At 44.2% G+C, this 23364-nt stretch overlaps 4 protein-coding genes across 4 annotated transcripts in view; 1 reads left to right on the top strand and 3 right to left on the bottom strand.

Moving 5' to 3' along the window:
* Nucleotides 1-257: 257 nt before the first annotated feature.
* LOC134449114 (proline-rich protein 36-like) lies at nt 258-2922 on the bottom strand. The gene is made up of 5 exons (XM_063198912.1): nt 2876-2922; nt 2698-2756; nt 768-2613; nt 437-493; nt 258-344 (listed from the first exon to the last, which is right to left on the bottom strand). Exons 1-5 carry the CDS (start codon nt 2884-2886, stop codon nt 335-337), a joined length of 1983 nt encoding a protein of 660 aa, XP_063054982.1. The 5' UTR covers nt 2887-2922; the 3' UTR covers nt 258-334.
* Nucleotides 2923-4449: 1527 nt separating this feature from the next.
* Nucleotides 4450-6491, bottom strand: LOC134449118 (ataxin-2 homolog). Its single transcript, XM_063198915.1, has 5 exons — nt 6433-6491; nt 6228-6286; nt 4966-6124; nt 4628-4684; nt 4450-4536 (listed from the first exon to the last, which is right to left on the bottom strand). Exons 1-5 carry the CDS (start codon nt 6441-6443, stop codon nt 4527-4529), a joined length of 1296 nt encoding a protein of 431 aa, XP_063054985.1. The 5' UTR covers nt 6444-6491; the 3' UTR covers nt 4450-4526.
* A 2309-nt stretch (nt 6492-8800) lies between these two features.
* Nucleotides 8801-10911, top strand: LOC134449120 (transmembrane protein 238-like). The gene is made up of 2 exons (XM_063198917.1): nt 8801-9336; nt 10195-10911. Exons 1-2 carry the CDS (start codon nt 9316-9318, stop codon nt 10519-10521), a joined length of 348 nt encoding a protein of 115 aa, XP_063054987.1. The 5' UTR covers nt 8801-9315; the 3' UTR covers nt 10522-10911.
* Nucleotides 10912-12706: 1795 nt separating this feature from the next.
* Nucleotides 12707-23364, bottom strand: part of si:dkey-17m8.1 (C-Jun-amino-terminal kinase-interacting protein 4) — a 42320-nt gene continuing 31662 nt past the window's right edge. The window contains exons 18-27 of the mRNA XM_063198916.1: nt 23007-23054; nt 22332-22473; nt 21779-21821; nt 20234-20314; nt 18596-18812; nt 17795-17966; nt 17315-17428; nt 16464-16559; nt 15960-16052; nt 12707-14156 (exon numbers count right to left, since the gene is read on the bottom strand). Of these exons, the coding sequence (XP_063054986.1) occupies nt 14047-14156; nt 15960-16052; nt 16464-16559; nt 17315-17428; nt 17795-17966; nt 18596-18812; nt 20234-20314; nt 21779-21821; nt 22332-22473; nt 23007-23054 (1116 nt within the window). The 3' untranslated portion in view covers nt 12707-14046. The remainder of the gene's footprint in view (nt 14157-15959; nt 16053-16463; nt 16560-17314; nt 17429-17794; nt 17967-18595; nt 18813-20233; nt 20315-21778; nt 21822-22331; nt 22474-23006; nt 23055-23364) is intronic.

Consider the following 23364-nt stretch of genomic DNA (forward strand, 5'->3'; position numbering starts at 1 on the left):
ACACCTAGCAGTGTGGTTGCCCAAAGCAAGACCACTTGTGCAGAGCAAGCAAAGCAAATAAACACAAACACGTAGCCATTAAATGAACTCAAGTCAGATAAGAACCCATTGATACCTTCCAATGATAAACCATTACAACTTGCTTGAATCAGAATTCTCAAAATACAGTGTTCAATTAAACTAAACCTTTACAAATAATGATCTAGATTGTGTGCTCAAAGTCATACTTTTAGACAAAAGGGGAGGAAGACAAAAAATATTTAAAATTGCCCATTTATTCAATTCAATGCGCTCATCCATAAAAAATGCACTTCTGAGCTTGGAGAACAGCCACTCATCCCTTCCTGCAATGGAGAAAAAAGGAGAAACATTAACTACAATAATGAATTTTCACAACAGATAAATAGTTTTTCAAATTCAAGTTAATGTGTGCCACCTTGCAGGGAGTACAGCCTGGCCTTTCGCAACAGCTGGTGCAGGAGCATCAGGCTCTCTAGAAAAGGGGGAACAAAGTGCATATTCCATATGAGAAATTAATGTTCCATGTGTGTATAGCATTTGGGATTAAAGAATTCCATTTGAAGTAGCCAATTGATTAGAAATCCATCCCAAGTACTCCCCCCCCACACACACAGTCAGTTCACATTATGAATCATACCACACCAACTAAGACAATGTTCTAGCATGGCAGCATGTTAAACAAAGACTAAGTTGAAACAAGAATTAGAAAATATATATTTTTAAAGTTTCATGCATAAGTATTCTACCTTCCATCCTGGGTCTTCTGTTCAGGATCAGCAGTCTCAATAGGAGGAGGGAAGTCCAGGGGGATGTAGGTGGTTTGGGAAAAGACCCTCTTGCCTCGCGAGTAGCGATGGAAAGACCGTACAACATAAGTGGTTTGGAAGCCTGATGGTGCGGTTAGAGTGACAAAGCGATCTTGGCTTGATGAGGCAGCCTCAGCTGAAGGGGATGCTGCACCTGTGGAACCAGTAGGGCCTGAACTCACAGAAGCTGCAGCCTGTGGCACCTTAGCCTGCTGTTGGTGAGCTGAAGCCTGGGCCATCTGGACTGGCGCCTGGGACATCTGGACTGGCGCCTGGGACATCTGCACTGGCGCCTGGGACATCTGCACTGGCGCCTGGGACATCTGCACTGGCGCCTGGGACATCTGCACTGGCGCCTGGGACATCTGCACTGGCGCCTGGGACATCTGCACTGGCGCCTGGGACATCTGCACTGGCGCCTGGGACATCTGCACTGGCGCCTGGGACATCTGCACTGGCGCCTGGGACATCTGGACTGGCGCCTGGGACATCTGGACTGGCGCCTGGGACATCTGGACTGGCGCCTGGGCTTGTTGTTGGGTCATCTGGACTGGCGCCTGGGCCATTTGAGCTGCGGCCTGAGCTTGCTGTTGTGCAATCTGAGCTGCAGCCTGCATCTGGGCCTGGGCTTGCTGTTGGGCCATCTGAGCAAGGACCTGGTACATCTGGGCCATACCTGATGAGCTACTCCCAGTGGAAGCAGACGCTGTGGAGGAGCTGCCTTGGGGCACCTTAGCATGCTGTTGGGGTGATGCAGCCTGGGACATTTGGACTTGCTGTTGGGGAGCTGGAGCCGGGGGCATTTTAACTTGCTGTTGAGACATCTGAACAGGCGACTGGGACATCTGGGCTGGGGGTTGGGCCTGCTGCTTTTGAATCTGCATGGCCACCTGGGCCATCATTACTGGGGCCTGGACTGCCTGGCTGACAGACTGAGTTTTCTGACCCCCACCAGTAGCGCCAGATGAAGCCCCCTGCTGGCTTGCCTGGTGCATGCCATAGAAGCCTGTTGGAAGCATGGGAACTGCCATCCATGGGATACCTGTGCCCCCATTTGAACCTGCCTGGTTTCCTGGCATCTGTGCCTGGGACATGTGAGCTGCAGCCTGGGGCATTTTGACTTCCTGCTGGGCCATCGGAACTGGCGCCTGGGCCATTTGAGCTGCACCCTGAGCTTGTTGTTGGGCCCTCTGAGCTGCAGCCTGCATCTGGGCCTGGGCTTGCTGTTGGGCCATCTGAGCAAGGGCCTGGTACATCGCCGATGAGGTAGCCCCAGTGGAAGCGGACGCTGTGGAGGAGCTGCCTTTGGGCACCTCAGCTTGCTGTTGGGGTGCTTTAGCCTGGGACACTTGGACTTGCTGTTGAGACATCTGCACAGGGGCCTGGAACATCAGGGCTGGGGCTTGGGTCTGCTGCTTTGGCATTTGCATAGTCACCCGACTCGTCATTTCTGGGGCCTGGACTGCCTGGCTGACAGACTGAGTTTTCTGACCCCCACCAGTAGCGCCAGATGAAGCTCCCTGCTGGCTTGCCTGGTGCATGCCATAGAAGCCTGTTGGAAGCATGGGAACTGCCATCCATGGGGTACCTGGGCCCGCATTTGAACCTGCCTGGTTTCCTGGCATCTGTACCACGTCTTGAGTGGAAGTGGTGGATCCTTTAGCTCCACCAACATTGCCCTTTCCAGGTTCACTGGTACTTGGATTACCTCCAGTCTTACTTGAACCAAGATCACTCATTGGCTTCATAGACCCCAGAAACCCCAAACCTTGGGGAAATCCCATCCCTGGGGAGGAAAAAAAAACAGTGACATAAAATATAAGCCACAAGTTTCAGGTCATTATTCATCTAAGGGCCAACTATACTATACCTTGGTGTAGCTGTTGAGAGCAGATGCCATGCACCAAGAGGAGGCAAATCCAAGAGAACCTGCAAAGCACAGTGACCATTTCTACCTTAATAGAAAAGCAACTTCAAAGACAATGACTGCATAAATTATTGGAAATCAACCTTCTCCAAATAAGCGACAGACCAACTGGACCACTTACCTGAACATCATGGCAGTCCCAGAAACCAAGCTGTGTTGTCCACACTACCAAGCTCAGCTTTTATATACTTCCCTCTTAATCAACCTGGTGGCTACAGCTGATATCACTTGCTGTGTGGGTGATCTGGGTGAACATCCAATTAAGACTCATTAAGGTTTTAAATGGTTTGTTTAATTGATTCATTGCGTCAATTACATTCATTGGTTAAAGATGGCTCTGGGATTGGCTGACCAGGGATGCGTTTCTCAAGGGTTGTTGCTAACCTGTTAGCAACTTACTAGGTTGCTTATGGGAAATTGCATTGCCAATTTAGTTAGCAATCACACCATTGAGAAACGCCCTCCAGATTATATCAGTTTAGTTTTATATCATTTATTTATATATTTGACCAGTTTGATTTTGTATCATCATACAACAAATAATTAAACCTTCAGTTTATGTAGGTCCGGATTTATGACAAACCTTTCGCATTTACCCATGCATGGGCAGATCTGTGACCTGAGACAACTCGGTAAAGGAACATGTGGACAAACTTGATTCAACTCCTCAGAAATTGGTTGTCAGTTAATCACATTTAAAGCATCAATATGTTGTGTTTATTAGCTTGAAATAGATGTGTGATTAATGATTTCAGCCAGACCAGAGAACGTGGTGACAACTATATAGATGGTGTCAAATCCTTGGTCACATTTTACATATAGGAAGATGTAGTCATCTATTCTGCAATGCATGTAACTAGACCTTTAACACAAGTAGGCCTAATAAAAAGGTATGGATGACTTTTTAGCATGCAAAAAAATAGCAAACCTGAAAATCTAGGGGAAAGAAAACAATAAAAAAAAAGGGAGGAGTCCAACACCATTACTAGTAAAAGGCCAAATTATGTGACTAACTTCCTGTAGATGAAACTTCAATCTTTCAGTTTGCATTTGGACTTTGGCAAGGTTGTCAGCCAGAATTCAGCAGAGTAAAAGAGTTGAGGGAGCAGTACCCTGCACAACATCCCTGGCCCTAGCACCCATGTCTTGGTGGACATATCCAGCAGTCTCAGTAGCAGAACTCTGATGGTCCATTCTATAGATCACACCACTCAGGACATTCTGCCACAGCTATAGAAGACGATCCAAAATGATCCTTTCCAGTGTGGATTGTTGTCAGCCCAGCCCATTATATTAGGAGTCCATTACAGAAAAAGAACCAGCTGGACGTGCCAAGTCAGCATTTTGTGCAGCAACTGATGACTTCGAATGATTGAACGCAAACAATTTTTGTAACCCGTTTGACTAGGAATGCAGTCTCTGAATGACAAATGTATGAACGCCTAGCAGTGTGGTTGCCCAAAGCAAGACCACTTGTGCAGAGCAAGCAAAAACAAATAAACACAAACACGTAGCCATTAAATGAACTCAAGTCAGATAAGAACCCATTGATACCTTCCAATGTTCAACCATTACAACTTGCTTGAATTAGAATTCTCAAAATACAGTGTTCAATTAAACTAAACCTTTACAAATAATGACCTAGGTTGTGTGATTTAAGTCATACTTTTAGACATAAAGGGGAGGAAGACAAAATATTTAAAATTGCCCATTTATTCAATTCAATGCGCTCATCCCTAAAAATTGCACTTCTGAGCTTGGAGAACAGCCACTCATCCCTTCCTGCAATGGAGAAAAAGGAGAAACATTAACTACAATAATGAATGTTCACAACAGATAAATAGTTTTTCAAATTCAAGTTAATGTGTGCCACCTTGCAGGGAGTACAGCCTGGCCTTTCGCATCAGCTGGTGCAGGAGCATCAGGCGCTCTAGAAAAGGGGGAACAAAGTGCATATTCCATATGAGACATTAATGTTCCATGTGTGTATAGCATTTGGGATAAAATAATTCTATTTGAAGTAGCCAATTGATTAGAAATCCATCCCAAGTACCACACACACACACACACACACACACACACGTTCACATTATGAATCATACCACACCAACTAAGACAATGTTCTAGCGTGGCAGCATGTTAAACAAAGACTAAGTTGAAACAAGAATTAGAAAATATATATTTTTAAAGTTCCATGCATAAGTATTCTACCTTCCATCCTGGGTCTTCTGTTCAGGATCAGCAGTCTCAATAGGAGAAGGGAAGTCCAGGGGGATGTAGGTGGTTTGGGAAAAGACCCTCTTGCCTCGCGAGTAGCGATGGAAAGACCGCACAACATAAGTGGTTTGGAAGCCTGATGGTGCGGCGAGAGTGATAAAGCGATCTTGGCTTGATGAGGCAGCCTCAGCCCCAGCTGAAGGAGATGCTGCACCAGTGGAACCAGTAGGGCCTGAACTCACAGAAGCTGCACCCTGTGGCACCTTAGCCTGCTGTTGGTGAGCTGAAGCCTGGGGCATTTGGACTTGCTGCTGGGCCATCTGCACTGGCGCCTGGGACATCTGGACTGGCGCCTGGGACATCTGGACTGGCGCCTGGGACATCTGGACTGGCGCCTGGGACATCTGGACTGGCGCCTGGGACATCTGGACTGGCGCCTGGGCTTGTTGTTGGGTCATCGGAACTGGCGCCTGGGCCATTTGAGCTGCGGCCTGAGCTTGCTGTTGTGCAATCTGAGCTGCAGCCTGCATCTGGGCCTGGGCTTGCTGTTGGGCCATCTGAGCAAGGACCTGGTACATCTGGGCCATACCTGATGAGCTAGCCCCAGTGGAAGCAGACGCTGTGGAGGAGCTGCCTTGGGGCACCTTACCATGCTGTTGGGGTGATGCAGCCTGGGACATTTGGACTTGCTGTTGGGGAGCTGGAGCCGGGGGCATTTTAACTTGCTGTTGAGCCATCTGAACAGGGGCCTGGGACATCTGGGCTGGGGGTTGGGCCTGCTGCTTTGGCATCTGCATGGCCACCTGGGCCATCATTGCTGGGGCCTGGACTGCCTGGCTGACAGACTGGGTTTTCTGACCCCCACCAGTAGCGCCAGATGAAGCTCCCTGCTGGCTTGCCTGGTGCATGCCATAGAAGCCTGTTGGAAGCATGGGAACTGCCATCCATGGGATACCTGGGCCCCCATTTGAACCTGCCTGGTTTCCTGGCATCTGTACCATGTCTTGAGTGGAAGTGGTGGATCCTTTAGTCCCACCCACATTGCCCGTTACAGGTTCACTGGGACTTGGTTTACCTCCACTCTTAGTTGCACCAAGATCACTCATTGGCTTCATAGAGCCCAGAAACCCAAAACCTTGGGGAAAGCCCATCCCTTGAAAAACAAATGAAACGGAAAAAAATATGCATCAACATTAAATATTTGCCACATATGTAAGGTTATTATTCATCTTTGTAAAGGCCAATCTCTACTATACCTTGGTGTAGCTGCTGAGAGCAGATGCCATGCACCAAGAGGAGGCAAATCCAAGAGAACCTGCAAAACACAGTGACCATTTCTACCTTCATAGAAAAGCAACTTCAAAGACAATGACTACACAAACTATGATAAAACCACTTTTTCACGGTAAGCGAAAAGTCCATTATTGTTTCAAAATCTCAAAAACCCACTAGCCCTTTTACCTGAACATCATGGCAGTCCCAGAAACCAAGCTGTGTTGTCTACACTACCAAGCTCAGCTTTTATATGCTTCCCTCTTAATCAACCTGGTGACTACAGCTGATATCAATCGATGTATGGGTGCTCTGGGTGAACATCCAGTTAAGACTCATTAAAGCATTGATTGGTCCATTTAATTGCATTAATTGTGGTGGTGACTGGATAATTGGCTGAGCAGTGTGGTTTGTGTGTCATGCAACAAATGATTAAAACTTCAGTTTGATGGTTTTACTACAAAGCCTGAAAGAACCCAACATGCATGGGTAGATATTTTATCTGGGGCAATTCAGTAAAATAATGTGTGGACAATTTCACTTTCTTCAACTGTTCCGAAAATGGCCATCAAATAGGCCTACTCACAGAGGTCTAATATGCCACATGCATTAGTTTGAAACAGGTGTATGATTAAGGGCGTTCGTGATGGCGTAATTTTGACGAAGTTGAAAATTTGCTAGGCAGCGAGCATGCTCAGTGTGTCCGCGTGAAGCATCATGGTTAGAATTTGCCGTTCAAGACGCAGTTGAAGGGAGTGACCTCTGCGCGGCAGTCGTGTCACATGGCGTTGAACCATCGCGGGAACAAAAGTTTTGTCAAGCAACTCCGCAGTAGCAGAAACCTACTGCCGGGCAAGAAGACCTCCTCCATGATGTGAGGAATCTGCCGTGATTGGTGTTTATAGCTCATGTGATTCATGTGTGTGTAGTTGAACGTGCTTCATTTTCTACGTGCTGAAATGCATTTCATGCACAAATGCAGCGTACTCAGAGTGGTATCATCCATATGTATGGTCGCACAACCCACTTACAACAGAAAAAAAAAGAGAAACAAACCACCCTGTCGTCAGATGCTCCATCTTCGCCACGTTAGGAGTGTATGCCGTAGGTTACAAAACCAGTATTATTCCGCGGGCCGCCTGCTCGACGGTTAGAGCAGTGGTTGCGCGCCTGACTTCCACTCATGAGGTCCCCGGTTCGAAACTGCACTGAAACACGGGGAGTCTTTAGTTGCTGATGGTTAATGTGGAAACAGACCAGTTGCGAGAGACTTATCTTGTCTTTTATGTATGAAAGTGCACGAAACAGAGTGGCCTTTGTGGTTGGCGCGCCATGGTAAAGCTACATATTGAACACCTGGGTTCAATCCTCGCAGCATGGGTTGGCGCTGTTAAGTAATTTTAAAACGGTCCTATCTGAATGACGACTTTGGTCCCAAAACACAAAATGAATAGCCTAAAGTGAGTACTAATTAACTGAACTATTACATGGAAGTGAAGCCAAATCATCACATAAGACTTGTACTATGATTCACTGAGTGGTAACCTGTATCTCTACCACAAGACCACCCGATTTCTCTCCGAGAGGCAGAGAGAGTCTCGCATTTCACAAGCATGTGCCGATGATGGTAAGCACGTCATAGAATTAGTGCCATGATTATTTAATTCCACGAGAGGGCGCCCTGGTACACCCGCTGTCAAAATAGGTAGATCCACCCACAGACCTCTAGATCCACCTTCTTTGCCGCTGTTGAAATCTCGTCGTCCTGATGTGTCCAGCTTGGTTGCGACGCAGTTATCCCCTCCTTTTTATGACCAAGCAAATCACGTTTTGATCAAATCTTTTGCTGCGTGGTTGCAAACGAGCCTATTGTCTCACAAGTTCAGCAAGGGGGAGGGGAAAAGGGGACAGTTGTGCAAGGTTAAATGTTTGGGTTGGTGGGGTTGGTTGTGCGTGCCTTGTCTTGGACACAGATAAAGATGGGGTTAAGAAAACAAAATGTTAAGAACCACCATGTTAGACTATTACTGAAAAAAGACTGGAGGAATGTGCAGCATCAATTTTTTGAGCAGGCACTGATCATGTCCACTGTGATTACAGTCAGTGAAAATTCTTGTAAGGTAATCATATGCTAAATATATATTAATATTTATTCATGTGCTTGTGATGGCCAGGTGATTAGCTGATCAGATATATAAACTTTGACTTTGATTGTAGCAGTTTTTATATCTGTCATGCAACAAAAGAACCGTCAGTTTGTGTAATGGATTCATGTCACACCCACGACGTAGGCGTGAACAGATCTGTGATCTGGGGCTATGAGATTTGTGTGGAAAAACTCATCAGAAATTGGTCACAATTCTGTGTGTGTGTGTGTGTGTGTGTGTGTGTGTGTGTGTGTGTGTGTGTGTGTGTCACATTATGCCATGTTTTTTTCTGTAGGCTACTTCAGAACCATACGTTGTGATAGTGATTTTGATCGAGTTAATTTTGTGAACTTTTTTCTCCCCCCAAAAAAACAATAATAATAAAGCATTCACCCAATTCACATTTTCGAATTTCGCAGGTGAGCTTCACTTGCTGGCCAGCTGCAGAGCAAGGGGGCATGAGCCAGCCATCAGGGGTGTCATCATAGACGAGCTAGCCTATTATATGAATGTCTGCAATTCTCAGCAGCGCTGACTGTTACAGATTTAGCAAGTTGTGTTGACACGGTGACTTCTGACCTAAAAAAATAACTTCATTTTTTGTCACTTACTCCTCCACAAAAACACTGAATAGGCTACACACGGCACTCCCTTGGGAAGGTGAGCGCGCGTGTGTCAGTGAGGGGCAAAGTATAATGAGCTTCCATTTTTGATGAATGTTTGGACTGAGCCAAGGTACACACACCTGTCCTACACTTCATTTGTGAAAAGAGGCGCGTTGAATATTTGGAACAACAGGAAAAAGGGTTGCTTCTGGTGGGAGTGTCAAATAACTTGGATGAGTGGTGACGACTACAGACAAAAACGCCGACCCGGAAAACACGGTCAACTTTGCCTAACATCAAGTGGAATGTAAACGGCCAGTATGGCTAACCCGAGAAGGAGGGTAAGTTGTTTTAACAAGTTCAATAGTTTATTGACGCTTTTATGTGAGGCTTTTATTTTAGAGGTCTCTGGCAGCGGCACAGCAGGTTGTTAGGGTGTGCGCATACTGATGGAAACAGGTGGTTTCTTTTCAATTCTGATGAGCGCGCCTCGCCCGATGTCTGTCAAGGTTGCAGAGTGACGTTAAGCCAACAGTTTCTTTTTGTACAGTGTACAAACGCCCATCGCTCTAAACAACACCACTTTTAATTTACCTTTTAGTTACATAGCTTGACTAAACATGTCTTCCGATCTGTCTTATAAACTCGCTATTTACGCAACATCTATGTGGCTAGAACCAGTCTTTCAGGATGGGAGGGAATGTGTTGCCATTTTAACTGGTGGTTCATTTCAAGTCAGTTGAAGAAATACTGGAAATCTGATGTAAATTAAAAAACAAAGGTCCAAGTATTCAGTAGTTAATACGCTTTAAACAGCTTATGCTGAAAAACCACCCAAATAGGACATTCGTTGCTTCATTATCCAACTTTCCCTGCGGTGGTTGCTAAAAATAAGATGTGCGTTCAAAGAAATTGTCATGCAAAACGAACACGCGTATAAAGACCTAGGCCTACATACTGCCTCAGTTCAATAAATTATCAGAAAGGCCTGAAGGTGCGAGAACGTTTGCATTGAAAAGGCAGCGTTTCGCCCACCGTTCCTTTTGCAAGTAGAGACTGCAACTCAGAGAGCTCTACCCGCAAATTATCACCACCTGTAATCTCCATCTCGTCACTTTGTTTTCTGCTGGTTATTTATCTGTCAGGCCATGGTGATGCACTGACTCTAAATTCACACGACCTTTCTGTTTTTCATAAAGCACCACTCTCCGGATGACAGTGGATTGACCCACTGCAAATTCGTCCTGGTCTTCGCCGTTCTCATGGATTTTCTCGGCGTGGCTGCGCTACTAGTTGGCGTTTTCGCCGACCTGGAGATCCGCGGCAGAGACTTTGGCGACCTGTTTGTGTACTCCGGCGCACTGCTCCTTCTCATCTCCATGGGCGGATGGGTCATTTGGTATAGCGGCAACATCGACGGCTTGGCTGTTGGAAAAGAGCTAACCTATAAACCGAGTGCAGTGGACCGGGTTGCGCGAACCCTCAGTCGCCGCATTCGAATGCCTCGCAGAAGAAGCGAGCCCTGAGCGATGGCACACCACAGACTGTTCAAAAGCTCCGCAGGAGCGGACATAAACGTGCGTGCAATAGGTACAAATAACTTTCACGGGGCTTGTGGAATGGATGACAACGCATACGTGCGCCATACGTGTGGACAGTGTTTGGGAGACATTTTGACATTATTATAGCCTAATGAAGTTTGGCAACCATAATAATAATAAAAAAGTGTTCGTGCGTTTACAAGGCGTTACCAGCCTTACAGTGTGTGTGAAAATGAAAATGTTTAACAGTGCTTGGTCGACTTAACTCAATTATAGCACAGTTTATGCATGTTTGAAAAATGGATTTTAGTTCTAATGTAGGCCTACTCAAAAGGCAAACTTTGAAATTGTGTTTATTAAAGGAAATAAATCTGCTGTGTTGCAGTTACTACCTATTAATAATTTGACTCACTTTAAGACAACATAATTTGATAAGAATATATACAGAAACAATATCACCCTAAACATTTCATATTTGTCATACTGTAACTCATTGCTTGATACATTAGAATCACAAAGTGAAGGCCCACCATTGAACAACACACACACCTCTCATCTCCAGACCGACTCAGGAGACCTTAACAAATACACAGGCAAATACTGCAAAATCAACAAAGGCTCAAGATTAAATGACATTGATCGTTGCTTTCAGAAATAGAAGGTAAAAAAAGACTCTAAACCACACTGTGCTGAGCTGGTGTCATAAATTAACTTCACCATCACTGCAGAACTCACATCTGGGGCCTACACTACAAAGCTGGTTCAGGATAAGTTAAGGTTAAGTTTAGAGGTAAATCAACTGATAGAAGATCCTGGAGTCCTCATTTTCTTACAAAAAGCTCTTGTATTAGATGATTTACCTCTTAACTAAGGCCCCTGGGCAGCCAGTTGTTGTGGGGTAACTAGATATCTTTTCACACCGGTTTCTACGGTGATGGCTGGCAGTCAGTCAAGACTGGAGGGGGGGCTCATGCAGGGCAAAGCCTGATGGGTACTGTAGTATCACACACACACACAAACACAACGGGAATAAAGTGCTTTTGCCCAGGCATGTCAACACAGTTACACGTATCTATACTTCTTTTGCCCATACATATAAACAGTTGAACATGCCTATGGCTTTGCCCATACATAGGCCTATAAACAGTAATGCATGCCTATGGCTTTGCTAATAGCCATGTCAACACATGTACAGTATACAGGTCCATGGCTTTGCCCTGCTACACAAAGCTGAAAGATGGCATGGCGATACAGAGATTTGCATAGACTGCAACCAGTGAGCACACCTGTTACACCTCATCAGCGCGCGCGCACACGCACACGCACACACACACACACACACACACACACACACCTGACGCCAGACAAGTTCTGTACCTCTCCAGTCTCCCCCCGCCTACTTAATGACCACAACTGGCTCAGTGACACATAATGAGATGCATAGATCTAGGGGTGCTGATTGGTGGACGGCTTGGAGGGGGAAGGTTTAACCCTGGATGGATGGAGCACCTGTCACTCATGACCAATACAACCTGAGAAGCTGAGAGATGTCACCTCACTTTAAAGCTATACTGTACTCCACCATGGGCCTATACTACAAAACTGCTTCAGGATAAGTTAAGGTTAAGTCAAGAGGTAAATCATCTAATAATGGAGCTTTTCTTAAGAAAATGAGGACTCCATGTTCTTCTATTAGATGATTTACCTCTTAACTTAACATTAACTTATCCAGAACCAACTTTGTAGTATAGGCCCCATTTCTGGAAATAAGGTCATTGTATACATAGGTTTCCCGTTTACAAACATTCACCCTGTGAAGAGGGGCAAGATGCTAAGCAGCCAACCACGTGAGCACATTTTTTGAGTGACAGCAGTTTCCAAAAATCAGAGGTTGAAGAGTGTGCCTCCAGGGATGTGCAGCCAGGGTTTGTTTACAAACGGGAAAATCATGTATACATTCCCTTCCAAATTATTGAGTTTTCCCTTTCTCCTGAACTTCCAGCCGTCATCATTTGATTCAATTATAGTCTCAGACTGAGACAATGGATAGAAGTACAGCAGAAAGATTAAACTCAATCATTCAACTCAAGGGAAGATGTAAAATGAGCTTATGTCCAGAAATGGTGGCGTATGGCTTCAACTGATGAATACAAGGACACTAAGCAACTGGTCTGCTGACAAAGATGATGATGATGATGATGATGATGAATACATAGTAAACCTGGCAGTTTTAAACTTCAAATGTGCACACACGAGAGAAAATTACATTGATTGTCATGCATGAGGTCTGATGAATGACGATTTGAGAGAGAAAACAAAACAAAACAATTCGTTAATTAAATACTGACCAAATTCACAGCAACGTGCATCACAACAAAGGTACAGGTACAACAAAGGCACAACACACGAGACAACAGCACCCCCACCGCGTTAGGACCATTATAATGGGTGGCACAGGACAGCACAGGCCTGTTGTACCCACCCTTCACACTTTGGTGACAGGTTAAGGCCAGCATAGACAAGCAGGTAGATAGATAGATAACAGAAAGCCACTCCCGTCCATGTCACCAAAGATTGGAACCAGAGCAAATGGGAGTCAATTGAGAAACCGTTCTTTTGACCCCATACATTTTTTTTTAAATCCATGGAGGGGTGTGACTTGAGCTCTCAATACTTTAGATCCACCCTTCACATTTGATGCCAGAGTAAGGCCAGCATCGACTTATACATAGCCATAGATAATACAGACAGATAATACATATTCATTGGACACCAGGCTTGTACGAAATTCCAAATTGAATGAATTTCAATTCAAAGTAATACCATAATACGAACACTAGGTGGTGGTGTTCTATGTACTTTCAATGGGTGGTGTAGATTAAATTAAAATAAATTCAAGGTAATGACACACCACCTAGTGTTCGTATTATGGCATTACTTTGAATTGAAATTCATTCAATTCGGAATTTCGTACAAGCCTGTTGGACACATACTCTTCCAGAACCCTGAAAACCCAGTCATGAATAGTGCTTTTGAAGGTGGCACAGCTTTGCCTGTGACATGAAGTGTAAGGTGGTTTCATGTTTGTTTTTTTTTACTGCATATTAGCGCCAGGTTTGTCATGAGAGCCCTGCCCTCTGTATTGAGGCAAAAGGCATAGTAAGGCTGAGATGACGCCTCCCCGAAAACCCAAAGTTAAAAGGACGAGTCTGTCACACGCCAGAGTGCATAGTTTGTGGGCATGTCAGAGGAGGGGTGGGAGGGGTGGTTACATATCAGAGGGCAGGATTGAGGAGCGGAGATGCCCCCCGTCTCTCCTACAACCCACAGTTTAAAGGAGGAGGAGTGAACAGTCAGATTGCAGGGTTATGGGGTCCCTTGAAGGAAGTTAAAGGTGTCAAATGTCAGAGTGCAGAGTTTGGGGGTAACGTGACGTCAGGGGGAAGGGTTGGGTTGAGGTGCCGCCTGTCTTGAGACCCGCTGTTTGAAGAGGAGTCCGAGTGCCAAGCGTCATAGCGAAGGGTTGGGCACGCAGGGCTGGGCACTTTGCCAGATGATCATGTGACTGCGCTCCGAGCGTTGAGGAGAGTTCTCATTAGTTCCATCACTTGCGTCATCTCCTGTGGAGTGGGGAAAACAGGATAGTTATTAACTACAGGGGCGGTGGTGGCTCAGGTGGTAGAGGAGCCGTTTTCCAACCAGAAGGTTGCCGGTTCAAGCCCCGCTCTGCCGTACCCACATCATCAACAAGACAAAGACGCATGAAAATACGAGCAGCTCGACAACTGAGAGTGAACAGAAGGAGACGTGCGAACATGCCCAGTTAATCCCCCCAATCGCGCACAGAAGCATGAGCCCCGGACATAGCGAGACATGAATGTGCAGGTAATTGAATAAGTTACCATGTGAAAGGAGACCAAATCCCTGAGACATAGCACCTTCATCAGTTGCTATAGAAAATTATATCATATCCCCGGACATAGCGACACACCCCCTCGTTGCGGCGTGCCACCTGTCTATTCATTCATGTTATTTCCATCCATTTGACATTAAAGCCCTTGTGTAAATTTCAAACTGTGTTTGGCGATCAGTCTGAAACGTGCGATATAGCCTACCAGACCTTCGGCGATAATAGCGCAAAAGCTAAATAAGCCGACATAAATGTCATGTGTGAGTATTTGTGAGACACTTTTTATTGGTGTCCAGTGGAAAGCATGCCAAATCACGATAATGGCACAAGAGTTGGCGGCTAAAAGCAGAAAAAAAGCCGACATGACTTAGCTATGACATCCCAAGTTTAAGTGTAGTGGTGCCCATGATCCGATAACAACAAAAAAGTTATGTTGACTAAATAACTTTAAAAACACAAACAGAAGTGCCAAGGTTGCATCCTATGAAATTATGCCATAAGAAAGCCAAACACCCCAAACTAATGCTTAACCATAATTTGCCCAGAATTTAGCGATAAGTCCCCCATGCAGCCACATTTTTACACAGAGGTTGACCCCGCCTCCGAGCCTCGGCGGTGCTTGCTGGCCCATCGAATTCGACGGGCCAGGGAAATCGGCCCTTAGCCCCACAACCTGGCCCGGCGGCCATCTTTAGCACCTAGCCCCCTTTTGATGAGATCACCGTCAGCCCCCTTTTGTCCGGGCCAGCCCGGGGCTGGCCCTGCAATGAGACCAAGGCTAATGTGTCCTTGAACAAGACACTTAACCCCAAGTTGCTCCTGGTGGCAGGGTGGTACTCTACGTGGAAGCCACGGGCACCGGTGTGTGAATGTGAATGTGAATGTGTGAATGTGAGACATACAATGTAAATCGCTTTGAGGGCTCAAAGGAGTGGAAAGGCACAATATAATACAGTCCAGTTACAGTATAAGCATGGCTAGATTGGCCTTAGAGCATTCAGGGCATTTTCCCGGTGGACTGGTGATTTCTGGCCTGGCCCTCCCCTCAATGGCGTCAGTCCCCATGTCGTTACAGCAGGCCTTTGTGAGGCTGATATAATTCAGGAATTTTGGCTGTTGCGGTCAAAATATCTCGCACTGTATGTGATGACTAAAAATTATATCTTCATTGTTGTCTCAGTGCCTGGTGGACCAGTCTTGGCAGGAAATGCCCTGGCCGTTTTTTGTGTGTGTCCCAGCCCTGAGTAGAACTATAATAGAATATGCAATATGGAATGTCAACTTTAACACAATAGTCCTGTGTGGGTGTGAGAAGAGAATGTCTTTCATTTATTAAGTTTCAGACAAATCCACCTGTGGAATGCTTTGCCATTTTCTGAAAAGACAACTTTGGCACAGACGCCCAACATTGTCACAGCGTTAGACGGATCAAATCAATACAACTCGACCATGCCGTTTTGGCCATAACTAACTGATGGGTTTGTATGTTGTTATGAGGTAAGTGGTGTCTCACCAATGCGGAAGTTGATGTAGCCCTCTCCTCCACTCAAAATGAGCTGAGATGTGGAATCAGTGCCCTCTGGTGTTGAGGCTGTGCTATGACAACCTAGAAAGACAATGGCAACAACTATTACAAACAAGTCAAGTTAAATCCAGCCTTAGTATACTTACAAATATATACAATATATACTATACAAATTCATAAAGTAGAATTGCTACCACACACACAACTCTCAGAAAAAGTATGGATAGTTGATTTTCAGGGGAAATATCAGGATAAATCTGAAAAAAAAAATAGCCTTGCATAAATCTTCGTCCTAAACCTCATCTTCAAGCAGAGAGCCACAGTAGCTTTTACTTCCCAATAATTCATTTTCAACCATCTTATTTTCATTTTACCACAAATATGACTTCCATGACTTCTTGTGAACACTGAGTATAGTCCATTATTCCAGCTCCCTGCTCCTGTGCAGCCAATAAATCACAAGTGCTGTGAGCATTGGCCACGGTCACTCACCTGGAGCGGAGATGATGAACTTGACGGCTTGTCTGTGGCCATGGTAACACAGCTGTGCCAAGCTCAAGGTGCAGTATGGGATGGAGGACTCAGAGCCTGGTGAAAGGTGATACAGTAGGAGAAGGAATGAGCTATGGGATGGCATTTACGTTCATGTATGTGAGTCAAAGCAGGTGAGAGAACACTTTTGGTAATATCATGTTTTTTTGTAATATAATGGTTTAATATAATTGTTTTTTAATCTTTATATACTGCATATATATAGACCTTGTTTACATCTAAAACTTCTTACCGTTTTAGGTATCCGTTTTAGGTATAAGTATGTTTACATGTAAGCATGACTCTTAAGCCTTAATCTCTTAATGACATACAATAACACATACATACTCGAGCAGTTACTGACATGGAGAGGATGCTTTATTTAATTACATACTGTAGACAGCCTGTCTCTCCCTGTCTTACTGATACTGAGAGACATGGAGAAGATGTTTTATTTAATTACAGAAAGTACAGTATACAGGGTATGTTGTCTCTCCCAGACTTGTGATCAGAGCTCGAGTTGCCTCTAAAACAGGCATCCCTTCTCCACATAGTGTTAAATTGCACTTTTAACAACTACATTTTCCAAATTTTCACGGGGACAAACCCCTGAACCCCCAATAATCAGAGTCCATCTCTGGACATCCCCCTGCTTTCATTCTACAACTCGACTACTGCTTATGATACTGTGCAGCATGGAGAAGATTCATTTCATCACATATTTCACTTTCTCTCATACACCTACTGATTCTGTGCGGCATAGAAAATAATGCTTCATTTCATGACCTATAGTAGCTATATACAGTACTTACAGATACTGAGGGGCATGGAGAAGATGGCTCCACTGGCAGTGCCCACCCAGAGACGGCCGCAGCAGACGGCCAGAGCAGACACCTGGAAAGGGGACAGGGACAGGAAGCCAGCACCTGCAACACGCCGGGGGACAGGGGGATTAGAGAGAGTGCCTTAGGATGTGATTATGTTTTGGCTTATTATTCGATGACAATGATTTTTAAATCGCAGTTTAATACACGTTACCTATAGTAGGTACGTTGTGTGAGTGTCAAAGTCTTATTTAAACGTTTTACTTAAACTGCACATTGGAGACTGGTCAAACGCCATTTCAAACTTCTGTGCTAACCCTGTTACATAGATTTTTGACAATAAAGTTCACTTGACTTGACTTGACTAGTCACACAAAATAATACTATTGATCATATACTGCATTTCAGAAAATAAATATATCTGAGTAATACATGGAGGCCAAAACAACATTGCCTGTGCATTCTAACCCAGTGCTTTGGTCACCATGGGTGACAGGTCCACTTCCTGTAGAGGCCGGCCGGTCGTCCAATCAAAGAGGCGCAGGGTGGGGTCAAGCCGACAAGAAGCCCACACGCCACTTCCTGCTGCGCACAGGAAACGCACCTGCTGCTCACTGCGCTCCGACACTGTAAACGATTTCTGGAAAAGATTGGAGAGTTGGAGGCGTTTAATTTGACTTTAAATGGCTGTTCATTACACTTTGAATTCGGCCCACGACCTCTTCCCAGATTTTGATTTTAGCCCTCTGTGAATTTGAGTTTGAAACCCCTGCTGTAATCCAACAGGTGACTCGCACAAATAAGTGAACTATACAGCTTGAGTGCTGTATATGAATGGCACAAGTGACCTGGTTGAGAGGAATGAAATACCAGTATATTTATCCGTCTCATGCATTAAACAGTTTATTCCTTTCTTAACCTAATTTACCTGCCTAAATAAGGATCAGCATGTTTAGTGAATAGCTGGAACTAAAATGTACTGTAGCAGACTTAAACTTACGGAACTAAAGACGTCAACCTCTTCTCCTGAAAGTGTAGTTTGTAATATTTTACACTGCAAAATAATATACTGTATAGGGGTAGACTTTGTTTGGTAGACTCATGATAACAAAAAGCAAAGGCCAGAAAATGTTAATCTGGATAGCACAGTGTGTGTGTGTGTGTGTGTGTGTGTGTGTGTGTGTGTGTGTGTGTGTGTGTGTGTGTGTGTGTGTGTGTGTGTGTGTGTGTGTGTGTGTGTGTGTGTGTGTGTGTGTGTGTGTGCCTCACCTCAATTTTTCTAGTCGCCACATCGATCATGTGAATCTTGTTCCAGTAACCGACCCATAGACCCGCCCCTTTTGCTAGGCAACAGCGAATGGGCTGCACGGGTGGAGAACCTAGAGACATCTCCCCCTTTAATTGGAGGTCCCAGCCAGATGGACCGTGGCTGAAGAAAGCCAACGTCCCATTGGCTAATCCAGCTATTACTTTACCATCTGAATACCTGATTGGACACAAGAGAGATGACACAGGCCCTGATTAAAACATGAGGCACACGCACAGAGACAGAGACAGAGACAGAGACACACAGAGGTAGATAGAGACAGAGACAGAGACACACACACACACACAGACACATACACACAGTGTGAACTGTTGAGTTTATTTAATCATGGCAACAGCTAATCAGAGAACGAGTGTAGCTCTGCCTTGCTCCATGTACACATACAGCACTGTACATCTGCAACGTAGACCCTTCAAGGGAGCCAAGAAATAAATTGGCCAATCAGGAATGGCACACTGGAATACTGACAGTGAATCCAGTTAAGAGTTCTAGCAAGTCTGATGGGTGTGTGTGCACCTGTCTTTTCTTTCCTTACTTTGTCTTATGTAATGTTATTATTTTGTATAACTTGTTATGGACCATGCATTTTGTCTGATGTAATTAAAGAATTGAATTGAACATTCTGCTTGAAAGCGGAATAATACTCCATGCATGTAACTGTGTTCATTGATACACTATAGTGTAGTGGAGAAGCCACTGTTTCTTTCAGACAACAATGGTGATTCACATCAATTGTAACGGTGCTATTGCATCTACCAGATATCCATTTTATTATTCATTCAAGATGAATTGGATGAGCTGTTTTGAAGGCATTTATTGGCGGCAAGGATGTTTGTGCTGTTCTCCCGACCGGATAAGGCTCTGTCTTCTGAAATACACGTACGTCTCCAATGCAGCCAGCCTTGGCAGATGTGGGTACGACATGTGCTGAGCAAGGCGGAAGGACATTCATCTGGCGAGGGCCCGCTTACTCAACAGGACAGGCGGAAATAAAAGTCCTTAATTTTGTTTGACTAACAGTTTAAGTAATGACAAGATGTTTTGGCCAACTTGTTCCTTCCCCTGGGCTGCTTTACAATGGCTCATTGAACCCGTCCCCTTCTTTACCAGAGATTCACTACTGAAGCTGAACACACACACACACACACACACACACACACACACACACACACACACACACACACACACACACACACACACACACACACACACACACACACACACACACACACACACACACACACACACACACACACACACACACACACACACACACACACACACACACACACACACACACGCACACGCACACGCACACGCACACAGATGGATAGACAGAGACAGACACACAGACTGTACATAAACAAAACTTCATGCATGAGAGAGAGCGCACACACGCACGCACGCACACATACACATACACATACACACACACACACACACATACATATACAGTACACGCACGCACGCACGCACGCACGCACACGCACAGCGAGATGGCTAATAGTCAAATAAGGTTGCTTAATAAAAGTTCAGAAATAAAAAGACATGAGAATCCAGAAAAGCGTAAAGAAACTCACGTTAGGGAGTGGACCCCCTCGGTGAGCGTGACGGACTGAAGACAGCGGCGTCTGGACATGGAGGCCGGATGCACCAGGAGACTGGAGAACACAACACACGCACACAAGCACACACACACATCATCATTATTTTAATTTGTTTGTTTTATATTGTACTTTTTTTTTTCTTGTTGTTTGTTCTGTGTGGGGTTTCTGTCTGATTGTACTGGTCTGTCCTGTTTTTATGTGTCCTTCTGTATTACGTGATTGTGGACCAAGAGTCCAGCCAATAAACTGAATTGAATTGAATATGTTAGCATTAGCATTCTGATTGCAGAACAGTACAGATAAGAGAACTACAACTCCCAATAATTCATGCCACACAACGGATTATTACACAATGCATTGTTCCATGCACGATTGGTAAATTCATGGTTTGATGTTGACATGTAATCTAGTGAGGGAACACTACATTCAATTTACACTGCAATCCACGTTAATTTCCACCGTTTTTCATAAATAATCAATAAATGAGTCATCATCATTTTCAAGTCATCATACGTTAGAATAAAAAACTTGATGTTCTTATTCGTAAGACTTCGTTCGCCATCTCTGTGGGGGTAAAGCTAATTGGCTGTCGACCTGATGGCTCACTCATCTCACTCTAAGAACCGGGGACATATTCATGTCCTAATGTTTTTGAACTAGCCTTCCAATGATAATGGTGTTGAAATAAATTAATGAATTAATTAATTGCTGGAAGGTTCATTCAAAAACATTTGATTTGTAACCGTATCGTGTGGTTGGTGACTTGAAAATTATGATGACTGTCATTTATATGGACTATTTTGGGTAAGCAGTGATGATAACGTCATAATGACTGCATAATAATTCGATGTAGTGAAAACACTAGTGACTAGAGTAGACAACACGCACTGTACAAGATCATAAACCCCATATAGTCTTCCCATGTGCAATCTAGACTGAACAGTAGAGATGTCCGATATTGGCTTTTTTGCCGATATCCAATATGCCGATATTGTCCAACTCTCAATTTTCGATTCCGATATTGGCCGATACCGATGCCGATATATGTGGGTTATTTTTCCTCCTAACAAATTTTAGGTAACATTAAAAATCTGCTGTTGTGGAACAAAATATGCTTAATTTTAGTGTAATGCCCCACTAGATGCATTCTCGAATGCAACAAAGCTTTCCAAATATTAACATCGTTTGTGAAAAATAGAAAAATAATTAAGGAGAAAAGTGTACAGTAATTCAAGCATTATTATATCGGTTTTGATAGGTCAAAAATCCGATACCGATATTGACCGATATTACATTTTATGCTATTATCGGGCCGATAATATCTGTGGGCCGATATTATCGGACATCTCTACTGAACTGCTTTGGCGCATAGATGAAAGCACTAGACACCAATGAAGCCTAATATACCGTCATTATTTGCATGTTTCACATCATGAAATCATTATTTATTTGCATACTTTCACAGCATGAATGTGTTTATGTGTGATGTTTGAGCATCATTTGAATGTAGGCACTCACCCCCCATCCTGAGTTCCTATCCATACTGTTCCAGGGGTTTCTCCTGAATAACAAAAACAAACAAACAAACAACACAGTGATTCTATGTCTGCTAAATCTTGCATGTGTGTTTATTATGTGGAATACATTACATAGAAAGAAGGAATATTGCTGTGACACCACTGGAATTATTACATGCATTCTCCATATCCATGGACTTGTTTCATGCATTGAACAACTAGATACAAATGGCTAACAACAATCTGCCATGTAAGACAATGTGTTGTTGGACTGCATCTCATGCTGCAACCTCAAGAGGTCACTGGGTTGCCATTGTTTGTGGGCTTTCTTCACAAGATAACTAACCCTTCTCAACTGCATTCTGCACTAACTTTGTTATGCCTGTGTTTACTCTGTCCTCTCTCCCACAAACAGCATTTTGTTGATTATTCCCTCTTTTGCAAGCTGCTTTGGACAAAAGGCTCTTCTAGTCAAAGTACAAAGCCAACTAATATACGTTGTGTGTGACTGAGTGCACAGCAAAGTGCTTGCTGCCTGTGATGCCAGTATTGACCTGTTGGTGGCACTGCGCATATGCAGAGTGCTGGTGAGGTGGGCGGAAGACTGAACTGATCCAGGATGGTGTTGGAACGCGTCGGGTCGATGATTGTGACATCACTACTGGAGGCGGGGCCAGAAAGAGCCCAGACAGAACACTGAAGTGAAACACGGAATGTCAAGTGTAAGTGATTGGATGATAGGCCAGTAGAGAGGTAGTACAGGACTAACTGGCACTACTGTGTAATTATGGTTTAAAACATGCATGTGTAAAATACAATGAGGGTAAAATGTCAGCGTGAGTGATTGACAAGTATGCAGGTAGACATGTAGGTGTAGGACAGACACTGTGTTTTATGGAATAAAAGACTGATCCATCAGACATTTGTCTAAAATGTGCAGAAATAAGAGTGTTCTTTTCTACACTAAACTGTTCACACGCATCCGGATAGTTTTAAATATGGATATTTTTTTTATCACGTGTACACGCAACATGTGGGAAAAAAATAAAAACTCCATTGCAACAGGTGCGTTTTAGCCCCCTAAATGAGTTATTTTTAAGCCGGTTTGATATGCAGATTTTAAAACTGTTTACGTGTACACGTAAAAAAAGACCCATATAATAAGTGTAAACAGCTTCTAAATGTATGAAAACAAAATCATGTCAATGATCAGTGTAAAATGATCTTACCGTCTGTTCACTGGAGATGTCTGGGGTGACGGCAACAGCGTTGGTCAGCTGAGGAGAAATAGAGGTGTTAGGCCAAGTCTGAAGTTCAACTTATTAGTTTTCTTTTGTTTCAGGCATGTGACCGTTTCATCCTTTACCATTACATGTTTCCACAGTGTAATTTCTGTCAATACATGTCAGGTAAAGGAAAAAACTTAAGGCAATTGTTTTCTTTTCATTCAGACATGTTTAACAGGAAGACATGAAGAACGTAATGTGTCTTCTAAACAGAAGTCTGAAGTTGTAATTCTAACTGTTTGTCTAACAACACCAGGACAATGTTAATACTCAAAAAACCTTCTGCAACACACAAACAAAG

The sequence above is a fragment of the Engraulis encrasicolus genome, chromosome 5, assembly GCF_034702125.1.
Source record: "Engraulis encrasicolus isolate BLACKSEA-1 chromosome 5, IST_EnEncr_1.0, whole genome shotgun sequence".
NCBI lineage: Eukaryota > Metazoa > Chordata > Actinopteri > Clupeiformes > Engraulidae > Engraulis > Engraulis encrasicolus.

Excerpts from the sequence above, each read along its gene's own strand:
- LOC134449114 (XM_063198912.1), bottom strand. Across the intron at positions 2,614-2,697 it reads CTCTCAACAGCTACACCAAG|GGATGGGATTTCCCCAAGGT; the intron begins GTATAGTATAGT and ends TTTCCTCCCCAG. Across the intron at positions 494-767 it reads CAGAAGACCCAGGATGGAAG|AGAGCCTGATGCTCCTGCAC; the intron begins GTAGAATACTTA and ends CCCCTTTTCTAG.
- LOC134449118 (XM_063198915.1), bottom strand. Across the intron at positions 6,125-6,227 it reads CTCTCAGCAGCTACACCAAG|GGATGGGCTTTCCCCAAGGT; the intron begins GTATAGTAGAGA and ends TTGTTTTTCAAG. Across the intron at positions 4,685-4,965 it reads CAGAAGACCCAGGATGGAAG|AGCGCCTGATGCTCCTGCAC; the intron begins GTAGAATACTTA and ends CCCCTTTTCTAG.
- LOC134449120 (XM_063198917.1), top strand. The coding sequence starts at position 9,316 with ATGGCTAACCCGAGAAGGAGG. Across the intron at positions 9,337-10,194 it reads TGGCTAACCCGAGAAGGAGG|CACCACTCTCCGGATGACAG; the intron begins GTAAGTTGTTTT and ends TTTTTCATAAAG.